Genomic DNA, 12,338 nt, shown 5'->3' with positions numbered 1-12,338 from the left:
AGCCAGTGATGACATTTCCTCTCTGCTCCATCCCCCACCCCACTAAACACGCTTGCACACACAGACACCCACATATGTACCAGGCAGGCTGAACCAGACAATAAATAAACACCCACTACTGAAGTCATTATTGCCTAACTGAAAAATTATTTGCTGGCAGTGTCTGTAGGATTATGACTAGCTCTTATCAAAATATGCGTGCACATAAATCAAGCAGTGAGGTAATAATGACTCTTAGAAACTTCCAACTCCTCAATTATGCCCTAGCCTAATTAAACGTGTTTATTTGTTTTGAGAGAATTAGCCGTACAATTATGGTCAGAGAGCATGGAAACGGGACCAGCAAGTAGGCACAGTGCAAACAGCCGATTCCCATCTGCCTCGCGCAGGGTAATTCAGGAACAATATGTCCAACCGCGGTGGAGTTATGGAAAGGAGACCGCAGAGACACCAAAAGTTGCTGAGGCGCTCTGGATTTTTGTAACGCATGGAGGGGAAAATCGAGCGATGGCTTCATGCGCAGGCTGGGGAAGGAGCGTATGGCTGGCTGCTGCGGTTTGAATCCGCCGCCTTCACTGCTGGAGTCTTGGCAAACAAATTTTGCTAAGCGTTTGTATAAAAAATAAAGATTGGGGTCCGATCTGGACCTGAACGCTGCTGCATGGGTTGTACTAGAGCCACTAATTTTTGCTGCAGGTGTGACGTAGTTTTGTGTGTCGGTAGAAGCTCAGCATCTTGTTCCTTCCTTGCCACGTGAACACTTCGGCTGGCTGCTGGACCCGGCACTGGTCCTCCGCAGGGCTGAGGTCGTAGCGCATCTTGCTGCAGTTTGTGGCCGCTAGATCGATCTTCCCGGTTTGCTGACGGTACAGATCTGATGGGAACTTTCTCCCCGAGTCCTGAACACGTGACACTAATTCTGACCTTTTCTCACCCTCCCGCGCAGGCTAAACTCCCCAACCTGAAGGAAGTGGATGTCCGCTACACCGAAGCGTGGTGAACTGCCTCCGACGCTTCTCTTTTGCTTCTTACGAGAAGGAAAAGATTTTTAAAGCAAACAGAGAAAAACAAACCGGAAAATAACTTTTTGGCTAATACCTGTAGAGCAGCCAGTCCTGAGACTTGATGGCAGGAGTCACGGTTGTGGGGTAGAGGAGTGGCGTTGTGTGTATCAAGGGGGAGGGATGGGGCAAGCCTGGACCCGGCTGGATTCTTTCAGCTTTGTGATTTCGGAATCAACATAATTTAAATCGAAAAGGAGGAGGAAAAAAAAAAAAAAAAAAAAGAAAGAAAAAGAAAGGACTTTGTAGCAGCAAGAGGATTATAAAGAGGAAAAAAACCACCTTTGTGGATTTTATTTGCCTTTGTGTTTTATGCCGTGTGGAGGAAAAAAAAAAAAAATCATTTGTCATTATTTACCTGGGTTTTCTTGGCTGGCACCCATCCAGTCAGAACTCCTCTTTCACCAGTTTTGCTTCAGAAAATCAAACTTACGAAAATCTCAAGAGAAGAAAACCAAAACCAATATGATTTTCACCTCCTTCCATGTCCTTGCAGTTGTTATGCAAAGTAATTTTGTTGTACATAAGATTTACATAATGCACCTATTTAAGAAAATGGTTCACAAATAACAGGTCTGGGACCTGTGTTTTATTTATGAATTGTTAATTCTTTTACCCTTTTTTTGCGTATAGTACTGTATAAACTAGTTTGCTGTCTTGTTGTTATTATTATTTTTTTTTAAAGGAATTGTCCTCTTTGAAGAATTGCCTTTTAGTAATGCATACTGTATTATACTCCCTCTCTGTCACAACATTCATCGCGTTGTCTTTTTGATTTCAAAATGCCTCAGATGTTATCAAATAGGAAGGAAAATACCTATCAAGGGGGGTATGGTTGTTGGGGGAGGGGGTGCAGGGCTTAATAAAAGTCACATTTCCTTCCGAAGTCTGAAAACTTTCTTTAGTCTTTTCAACCACGTCAGGTTTAAACACGGGAGCTGGGGGAAAGGCATCCTTTATTTTGGCAATGGGGTATTCGCAAAACACTGTAGGTTTTACAACTTGCCTCGGTTGTTTTCTGTTTACGTCCGATATTTCAAAAAGAGGGGAAAAAAAAAAAAAAAAAGCTCTCCCTCCATTTTGTGCATCAGCTTTTTCTATTGCCCCCCCGCCCTCCCCCCCTCCCCCTACCTGTTCTGTGCACGCATTGTTCTGCATGTTCCTCTGGGGAGACTGAAAAAAATCGCGGTGTTGCTGATCCGATAGCTCTGACCTGTCTGTAAATGTGACTGCTACATTTTTCAAATTCCACAATTGCTTAGAAGATGATTTTTTTAAAATTGTGGTTTCTTTTATAACTACGCTGTTGACTTTTACTTTTTTTTTCAGAATGAGCCTTCATTGTACAGAGCTGCTTATTTAAAAAAAAACAACAACAAAAAAAAACAAAAATAAGTTTTTCTTCTGTTTAACACCTTTATTTTATTCTTCAGCACCTCAAGGTTTCACATACAGCCAATGTAATTTTTTATATATAAATATATATATTTAATCTTATTCAATGGAAGCCAAGCTTTTGGTTGTGTTTTTTGTTTGTTTGTTTCTGTTTTTTTTTAAACTTTGTTGCTGTGTAGACAACCCCTACCCAAATCATGGGGTGGTTTTTTTTCTGTTTTTCTTTTTTTCTTTTTTTTTTCTTTTTTTTTTTTTTTAAAATAAATGAAACAGAAATTGAGTCTTAACTCACATGGTGTGCCAGGTTTCACCCCCCCCCCCCCTTCAAATCCCAAACTGTATGAGGATGCAGTATGGGAAGAAAGAAAATGAGAAAAAAAAAATAAAAGAAGAAAAATTATGCCAACATTTTCCTTAGCACTGTTGCTTTTACCAATGGTTTACTACTACTGTTCTGTAGCTGTGTACAAAGAGATGTGAAATAATTTCAGGCAAAAATAAACTGTAAGTGAATATCTTTTAGCTGCGTGCTTTGTGTTTCCTTTGAAGGAAGCTTTTGCAGGCCCGATGGCGTGAGGATGGTGTGGGAGGCGCAGAGGCCGGAGCTGGAGGACGATGGCTTTCTGAGGACGGTGTCCCCAAGAGCCACGGTGTCCCCAAGAGCCGCCCTCTTGCCGCTCGCTCGGTGCTGCTGCTCTGCTCCCCACACGCGTGCCTCAGCGCTGCCCTGTTCCCCGTTTGCAAACCGGGGGGACCAGCAGGCAGCCGCCTGGGTGTCTTCCACCAGTCACCAGGTTTTGAGGCACCGTCACCTCAAGGGGACGAGGAGGAGGAGGACAGCTGCATCTCTGCGCGTCTGGTTCTTGCATCCCTCCCCGAGACCATTTATCTGCACCGTTCCTAATCCGGCACGGGCTCAAGGAGTTCTTTGCACTGGCCATCAAAAGAGTTGCATTGGTGGGTCTTTTTTTGTGCTGGTTGCCTGAAGTAGGCAGTGCTGGGAACACTGGGGCATTTCCAGACTGGAGAGGGGGGGCTCCTGGATCTTCAGGTGCGTTTCAGGGCAGCGTCCAAAGGGAAGGATCTGCTGCGTTTGCGTCCTGCTCGCTGTCCTTGATGAAGCCTGCCGCTGGGTGGGCTGCATGCCAGCGGATAAAATCCAGCTGGAACTTCGCAACTCTGCGTCGATCGTCTAGGCAATTACTAAACTTCTTTAGCTTTTAAACAAATGGGCCCCGCTTGAAACCAATTCCTGCAGCTGTTCTGAGAGCCACCTTCGTCATGTATGTTACCTGGCTCCTGTGCTCTCATTTTTATCTGTGTTTCTGTCCTATTCCGCGAGACTTTAGGAGATGGGAAGACAAAAGCGTTCGTACGGTGTTTCCAGCCGAGGTAAGACGTGCTCACAGGACGGCCCTTGATAACGAGAATAAACCGTGCCGTTATTTTTCCCCCCAGTGCAACGCAGCAGCTGTAGCTGCGGCTGTCAGGCTTTTCAAGTCTTTTCCCCTTGAGCCAGTTACTGCTGTGCTTGGGCTGTCCTCCCCTGGCCGCGGCAGGGACTTCACAAAGCCTCTCTGGCCCCTGAAGAGCCAGAAATATTCCCGTGATGCTGCATGAGGGAGTGAGAAATTGCCCAGGGAAGGAGAGCTTTGGGCCTGGCTGGGATCAGGTAGAACATCTCTGCCTCCCGCGGGGGATGACCCCCGGCAGCCTGCCATGGCGGGTGGGCTCGGCAGCGGTGGAAGAAGCTCAGACATCCACAGCGTGTTGGTCTCATCCTCGCGCCACGTGGGTGGCCGGGAGCGAGCGGGGAAGGGGCGTGGGGGCACCCCCCTTCAGCCTGCGGGTCGCCCCGCTGGGCTTCGTGCCCTCTCCTGGCCCAGCAAACGCTCGTCCCTGTGGTGGCAGCCACAAAACGGGAGCGAGCTCGAAGGTGAGGGCCGTGCTGTTAAATAAACGGGGACTTGTGGGCTGTGTCACCTCGTGGGGGCCACCTCGGTGCCAGGGCGGGTGGCCTTGGCCTCCAGCCTGCGGCAGCTACGAGCCGGCGTGGTTAGGCACCCTCGGGGCTCGGGTCGCACCGGGGGCTCTCCCGTCGGTCGCAGGAGGGGAGGATTAGACGGGGCGTGGGAAGAGCTGCCGAGCTTGTGCCCAGGAAGGGTTTTCTGAGGTTTTTTCTACTGCAGCACTGGGGCTCGTGGGGGTCCGTGGTGGTTTCACCTGGGTGACGGTGCCTTTCTGCCTGCCTTTCAGCTGCTGCCTGCTGCTGATCCGAGCCGTGCGGGAGCTGCCGGACTGCGTCGGGGAGGTTACTGCAGCCCCGTCTTCCCGGGGACTGTGAATACCGGGGCTGTCCAACCTGCAGCTTTCGGCTTTCAACCCAAACCAGCGCGAGAGCTTTGATACAAGCCCAAAGAGCACAAAGCCGCAGCGGTGCCTTGGTTCAGGAGCAATTTTCTCACGTCCTTGTTAAAACCCTGCGGTTGTCCTGCCTTCCTATCGCTGCTTCCACTGCTCGCGGCTACGTTGTGAGTTTCAGAAGACCAAACACAGAGTGAATCTCACAAAGTGCCAGTTGCCTCCGCTTTCCTGGCTGGGTAGGTGCAGCTTTCCTGGCTGGGTAGGTGCAGCTTGTATGTTACTCAGAGAGTAAAATACATGCCTAAAATCCTGACAATTAGGCGTGGATTTTCTCGGAGGGGAGTGCTGAAACAGCTGCTGACCTGAAGCGTTGTCTGGTTGTATTCTTACCAGGTAAGAGCTTGGTACATTATCTTCATGGGGTCCTTTCACACCAGGTGGAGCCCGGGTTATCTGCAAGCCCCGTCCGTGAGGACCTGAGGCTCCGTGCCTAACGCTGGTCCTGGGACCTCACGGGGGAGGTGTGGTGGGTGGTGGCACCAGGGCGGACGTGGGGCACCTGGGCTGCCCTCAGGACAGGTCTGCAGGTTGCTCAGTGCCCTCTCGAGGTCTGTGGGTATCATGACCTGAGAGATGGCTGCGTGTCCCCAGCGTGGGCAAGCCTTGTCAACGGGCTTTGAGCAGGCCTTGTCCCTGTGTCAGGGCCACCACTGCCAAGCAGGGAGAGGCTCCATGTCTGAGCCTCAGCACTGAGAACAAAAAGATATTCTTCACTCCTTATGCTTCCCAGGGAGCATCGAGCCTCTATTCAGGTAAAGTCCTCTTGGAAATACAGCGGGAAGGTCCAAAGACCTTGCTGGCAGATTGGTTTAAGGCCTGGACGCCGGGTAGCCATCCCTAAATGCAGTAGAGGTAGGCAAGAGTGAGGATGGGCTCAAAAGCGAAGGGTGGATGCCAGCGCCACCCAAGACTGCTGTCCTCTGGACAACAGCAGGAGCTGGGGCTCTCTCCATCTTCAGGATTTCCACTCCCCTGATGGCTGGGAGCAGGAGTAACCTCCCGTCTCATGTGTATGAGGATTTCTAATCTGGAACAGAGCTCCTTGAGACTTTCTACGTGTCTATAAGCAATCAGAGCAGAGTGCTACCATCATTCCCACGCTGAAGGCAACGCTGACCTCTCCCAGCCTCTGTAAAGCCAACCAGCTGTACCCATTAGAACACATCACTCAACTATATTGCTGCGTTTTGAATTTTTAATTATATTTTCCAACTAAATAGAGTACACGTATCTCAAAATGCTTGCTTTAAGCAGATGTTACCATGCAGGGTTTTTTCCATTCTCTTTTCTATTGACTGGGGCAAATCTTAAGTAAATATTTGAGTTGAGCCATTTTTTATTAATAACAGAACTTGGAATATCCTTTTTGCCAGTGATATTAAACACATAGGTATTTGTCCTGCTAGCCTGGTACCTGCTTTTTTTATTATTTTTTTTTAGGCAATCTCACTTTTACGTTTTTCACCAACCAGCTCAACAAGTACTGTAATTTATTTGTAATTTTAAATTGGGCCCTATCAGCTTTTAAATATATGCATACACTAACCTCACAGAAGTCCGCTGGTCGTGAATGAACCTTGTTGGCACAGCCCTGCCAATGCCAATACGTGTCCTTTTCCTGCCGATCTCTACAAAGGCCTGTGTATCAGAACGTAGCTCCCAGCTCGTGTTCGGTTCATTACTAGCATCGAATTGGTCTCAACACCTAAATTAACCAGTTTGCTTCACAGATCTGGCAGTTGATATAGTAACCAGTTTCTTGTTAATGTTTGTTCCAGCTGGGATATAATATCAAACATTAATCCTTAAATTTTGCTGCAGCATACATTTGAAGTTGAATCGTTTGCAGCAGGTAACAGAGACACTGTTAAACCTCAGTCTCTCCCACCCAGAATCTCCTGGGTTTGCCTGTGCCTTTACTACAGAGTCAGTGCCTTTGTATTAAACTACATGCAGTTCTTTTAAAAAGAAACGTTTGCTTTGAATACAGGGTCAGAGACCTGCTGACTGTCTCGCTTTTATTAAAGTGTTGCTAGTGTCTTTGGTATGCGGTATACCTAGTTATATTTAAAATATAGAAACCTTGGCTTAGGGATACTTTTCTTTCCATATTTTACCAATTATGATGACATTAAGGATAACTAATGTTACTGACTCATTTGCCAGGTGCTTTGAGATCTTGCAGTTAGGTTTCGTAATTTACTGCTGCGCTGAGAGGCAGGGTTGTGAACCTTGAAGGCTCCAGAAACACATTTATCAGGAATGCTTTGAATTTCATTTTAAGTATCAGGACGTTAAAAAGATGCAAGTTTTGGTTGATTGTTGCTTATAAAGGAGAAAAAGTACCGTCGACTAGGATTTTCTGTTCTCTGATCCTATTTTACCGGCCATCTCCCTTCCACGTGGCGTTTTCTCCAGCTGTGATGGATGGGATGAGGAGTGGCAGGGCTGGGTGAGCATCCCCACGCCTGCATGCCCAGTGCTGGGCAGGTGAGGCCCATGTAGATCTCCTTCCCAGTAAGGAAAAGAGCAGGTCCCACCCTGCACAATGGGCTGGTGTGGGAGCAGGATTTGTCCAGTGTACCAAAAAAAAAAAAAAAAAGCAGAAAAAAAAGCAGACCTTTATAAAAATCCCAGCTACAGCTAAAACAACAGTTCCCCATGACTCAGGGAGAAGGGCTGTGTGTGAGGAAAAGCCAGGCTCAGCTGTAACCTTACTCCTGCCCCGTCCATTAGGTGAAATGCTTGTTTTAACATCGCAGTGAACTGGGTAACATGTAGAATATTTTTGGCTGGAACAGCCTGACCCAGACTTCTGCAATGGCCCGCTATTAACAGCAGTAGTCCTGATACGTGGAAGTTAAAGGAGGCTCCAGGGGAATCGAGGATCTGTCTGACGGGATCATACCCATCCCTGGGACTGGGGCTGGCAGAGGGCTGAGCCTTCTCGCTTGAGTCTGGTGAGGAAGCCAGGTCCCACTCCCTTGCAAACTTTTTCTTCAAAAAACCCATGCTGGCTGTCATTTGAAGAGGGATTTTTGGTTTAGTGCAGGGGGGACACTGTGCTGGTGCAGGCATGGAACTCGGCCGAGTGCCAAGGGCAGAGCTCAGCCTCCACCGCCCAGCCGGAGCCGCGAGCAGCCATCAGATGCTCACACCAGGCATTGCATCCCTTGCGGAGACATCGGATTCCCACCTTGGTGGATCCATCTGACTCCTGCTGATGGGGAGGTGAGCGGCAGCAGCTCCGCTGTAGCATGTTGTGCTCCTGCGTGGCAAGAGCCCCAGATGCCATCCAGGCAGGTCTGCCAGCATGAGGCATCTCCTCGGGTATGAAGCCTCTCCCCAGGTCACTTCCTTCATGTTTCGGGAGCTTCCGCACCAACTTCCCTGGAAATACCATCAGTTTACGAGGACAGGGGAAACAGGTCAGGGGGCACAGGGCAGAAATACAGCCCCATCCCACTGCTGCCGGTGGTGGGGCTCCCCACCACCCCCACATGATGCCGGGAGGGGGCTGGGGCTGGTGGACATCCGTGGGTGCTGATGCAGGCCCTGGCAGCAGGGTCACCTCCTGAGAGAAATGAAGAAATAAATTTAAAAATACCTAAACCAAGGGGGAAAAAGGAAAAAGGAAAAAAAAAAGAAGAAAGAAAAAAAAAAGAGAAAGAAAAAAAGTTGCACTTGAGGTTAACGCTGCTGCAGAGCTGATGACATCAATGTTGCCATGGCGACAAAATCTTCACTTAGGTATGGTGAGCGCCCTGAGCTTGCGGCTGCCAAGGAAACCCGCCCGAGCTCCGGCACACAGCCACCACTGCAGCCCTGGGGCCTTCCTCCTCCTCCTCCTCCTCCTTCTTTTCCTCCTCACTCTGTCCCCCTGCCCAGGGGCTCTGGGCTGCGCCCTGCTCCCCATCCCTTATGGAAGTTAGTTAGTGAATTCTTCCAATTTTTGTCCCCGCTGCATTCTCAGCAGCTCCAGCGTGTCCCAGGGATGACGAGGGCGAGCTGCCATCCGCAGGGACGTGGGGACATGGCTGCTCTGCCACCGGCCATTGCTGGCACCACGAGTCACCTCCCATCTACTGCTGGACTCCGGTGTCTTCATGGAGCCCCAAACCAAGCTGTTGGCCTCCACCTGCTCATGAGTAAAGTTACTGTGGTTTTGGGGGCCTGGTGTGGGTCAGCACGGGGTTCATGGGCTGCGGGGAGCCTGGCCAGGAGTGGCCCCGGGGCAGCGAGCGGCTGGGGGGGCGACCCGTGGAAGAGCACACAGGTGGGACATTCAGGTCCCTCCAGGGCTTGAAATGGAGCACAAAGCAACCTGCCTGCAGCCATTTCCTAGCTGGGGGGCTGTGCCACCGCAGCACAGGCTGCTTCTGCGGATTTTTTTCCCTGTGATTCAGGTTAAAAGCCTGTGAGTGCCCTCGGCACCAGGGACCACCCCCCAGGGAGCATTAGGGGAATTCATGAGACGAAGCGACAGTGTTTATCACCCCCCTGCCGTGTTTCCTCTCCCGTCTTCATCAGTATCGATGAGAAACTCCTCGTAAAGTTTGGTTATTGCCTTGAAATCCACCGATTTCAGACAAGAGCAGTCATTAGCCACCAGAGTGGATCCATGGGCTAACGAGCAACGATTGAAGTGAAGGAAGAATGCTTGGCGAGAGGTTTTGGTCTGAACAAAGCCCTGATTTCGGTGCTACGCTCAGCTGAAGCCAAGCCATAGCCTGGCCAAGTGTGAGTGTCCTGACCAGTGCTCCCGCAGTAGCTTTGACTGCCCAAAAGGATCCCAAAGGCCTCCCCAGCATCACGGAAGGTCATCTGGTAGCTGCTGGCTGGGGGGTCTGTCCTGCCATGAATTCACCTCCAGTGCAAAAATATAATTCAAATCCCACGATAGCTGGTGGGAAAGGTTCTTTTTTTAACGTATTTTAAGTCAGGCCTGAGTGGTTATTGAGCAGTCTGGGGATTTTTGTTTGGTTTTGGTTTTTTTAACTGGATATTGCGTACAGGCTTAAAGGCTCCAGTGATTTATCGTGGCAAATGATGCCACCACATCACTTCAAATGCGGCAGCCCCAGCCCTGTGTGGCCCCAGCGCAGACCCTCCGGTTGCCCATGTGTGCGCTGAGGTACCGCTCTTGCTTTTATTTTAGAACTTGAGGATTTGGATCTTGGTCAAGCTGTTGTTGTTCCAGAATAAAAAAAAATGTGAAAAGAAAACCCAATCTGTCTAAAAGAGAAACAGCTGCTGGCATGTGAGACACTGCTGGCTTTCAGGCTTCAGGGTCTGCGATTAACCAGGCTCCGAGTCGCGCCACTGCCCGAGAGCGTAGCCGAGCTGATCCAGTTGCTGGAAAGGAAAGGGAAGGGAAGGGAAGGAGAATCTCAGCAGCAGCATGGCACGGCAGAGCTGCCAAGACCCGCGTGGCACGTGGGAGCCAGCCTGCCACCGGCGGGGAGCCCCCACCCCGGGCACGCTGCAGGGCCGGTGCCTGAGGGTGAGCATCGCCTCGTGCCAGTATTATTTTTTTTTTTTTGCGGGGGAAAGGCACAATTTACCAGGAGGCAGAACCACAGTTCAAGGAAAGCCCAACCTGCTACCTTTACATAAAAATCCAACAGTTTTGCCGTAAAATTACCATTTTATTATACAGCTGTGGTAGGAGCAAAGGTGATTAACTAATAGCAAATCTCTGGAGAAAACAAAGGAATGTTTTAGGCCTGAATTTTTGAGACTCATCACGAAACTATTTATATTCATTCAAAATAATTACAAATTTTACACAGTACCAGATCTCCACTACCTGATTTCTGGTGACAAGAGAGGAGTGTAGTCAAGGGGAAGTGACTCATGGCTGCCTGTGGTTGAAATTAATGAGATATTTATCTGGAAACATTCCTGTCAGCGGCTTTGCTTTGTACTCTGAGTTGGGACAATAGCATGGAAACCATCGCTGTCCGCGGTGCCCTCGCTGCGGTGTTGCAGGGACTTGAGGGATCAGCTCTGCTAATCGTAGGATCAGGTGAGGGATGGATTTTAAAACCAAAAAAGCCCATTCTGAATGTTCAGGCCAACTTGCTACAGCCCAGTTTGCTCCCTAATTCCCACGATAACCCCACAAGCAGTATTCACTGGCGAGAGGAGGGAGAAAGGACGTGATGAGGAAAACCAGCATTCAGCTGTGGCACCTTGGGATGGGACTTACTTTTTGTACTTAATTCTTTTGTTTGCACATGCCACAGAAAGCCCTCTCACATCCTGCATTATCTTTTCTGTAAGCAAGGGCTCTTACAGGAGAGCCTGGCTTTAAATATACACGGAAGAGAAATCCTTCTGCTGCCTGCTCCTGGAGTTACCCAGCCTGTCACCTTCCCGGAGAGAAACAGCAGCGACTGTGTGAGCAGAAGGCTGTGTTTTCTGAACCGCTTCAAAGCCCTTCCCTGCCAGCCAGATTATTGATCAAGGGGAAACGTCGGCATTTCAGAAGCTTCCCCAAAAAGGCACGGAGCCTGCTCAGCTCCCGTGCGTCACTGGGGCTGTTTTTATCTGTGGATTTTCCAGCGTGTTTAGCAGAGCTGGGTTGTCCAGGAGGGACCCTGGCAGAATCTCCCCACTGAGTGACTCACGCTCGCACATCATGGGAATACGGGCTGGCTTCAACATACTGCACTTTTCAACTCTGATTCATGCCACCCCAGGAGAGTAAATAAGGCAACTCCACACACATCTCAGCTGTGACGAGTTGCCTTCACACTGAAAAGGTGTCGGGGCAAGTGACACTGCCGGTGAATAGTGTCACCTATAACTTAGCCAGCAATTTCCTAAATAGGGCAAAATGTCTCCTTGCACGTATGCCCTGAGTCTCGTCGCAGCGCAGGGTACCTGCCATCCTGCACGTTGCAGGGCATCTTTACTAAACCGAAGGCACTGGGCTAATTTCAGTGAGCTTTGTAGCAGGTTTGCTGAAGCCTGGGGACATTCATTAGCAATCTGGGGTTGTCACTTTTCAGGCAGACCATGCCTCCACAGATTGCTTCAGAAGGGTGATTCAAAAAAGCAAAGAGCCTCATTAATCTGGATGATTCCCAAAAGCAGCGTAAGCCAGGTCACTGCTGCAGAAGGTGTTACTTGATACTGATGTGTTTAGCACCACAGAGACAAAAATCAGGAGCAGATTTTTTTTTTTTTTACCAGGATCTAAACAAATTACATATCAGAAATCAGTTGTTTGGGGAAAATCTCCAGCTGTCATTGCTGTCACCTGAATGATGGTGAGTCATCAAATTACATCCTTGGGTCGGGGAAAAGAGTGGCTGGATAACTAGATGTCTAGTTGCCTGTTAAGCCAGTGAAACAATTCACCTAAAAAGCCTGGTGTACGGGTTAGATGATTTCTTCAATACAATTTCACTCCAATTCTGGCTTGCAGCCTTGGCCAAGAAAGCCCAAGGA

The 12,338-nt window shown here is 49.3% G+C and overlaps 1 protein-coding gene and 1 long non-coding RNA gene across 4 annotated transcripts in view; both read left to right on the top strand.

Annotated features, from left to right (window-relative positions):
* The window catches only part of CMIP (c-Maf inducing protein), a 139,002-nt gene extending 136,024 nt beyond the window's left edge, over positions 1 to 2,978 (top strand). Inside the window, exon 21 of the mRNA XM_056361252.1 lies at positions 947 to 2,978. Within this exon, the coding sequence (XP_056217227.1) occupies positions 947 to 1,000 (54 nt within the window). The 3' untranslated portion in view covers positions 1,001 to 2,978. The remainder of the gene's footprint in view (positions 1 to 946) is intronic.
* Positions 2,979 to 4,400: 1,422 nt separating this feature from the next.
* LOC130159534 (uncharacterized) overlaps positions 4,401 to 12,338 on the top strand; it is a 28,753-nt gene continuing 20,815 nt past the window's right edge. The window contains exons 1-3 of one of the 3 annotated variants that reach the window (XR_008825781.1): positions 5,084 to 5,213; positions 7,928 to 10,014; positions 12,081 to 12,157. This is a non-coding gene — a long non-coding RNA (uncharacterized LOC130159534). Of the gene's footprint in view, positions 5,057 to 5,083; positions 5,214 to 7,927; positions 10,015 to 12,080; positions 12,158 to 12,338 lie in introns of those variants that run through there. The other 2 variants (XR_008825780.1, XR_008825779.1) reach the window with 2 other exon arrangements.

This window comes from Falco biarmicus, chromosome 15 (genome assembly GCF_023638135.1).
Source record: "Falco biarmicus isolate bFalBia1 chromosome 15, bFalBia1.pri, whole genome shotgun sequence".
In the NCBI taxonomy this organism is placed as follows: Eukaryota; Metazoa; Chordata; class Aves; order Falconiformes; family Falconidae; genus Falco; species Falco biarmicus.
This window is presented reverse-complemented; position numbering and strand designations above follow the sequence as displayed.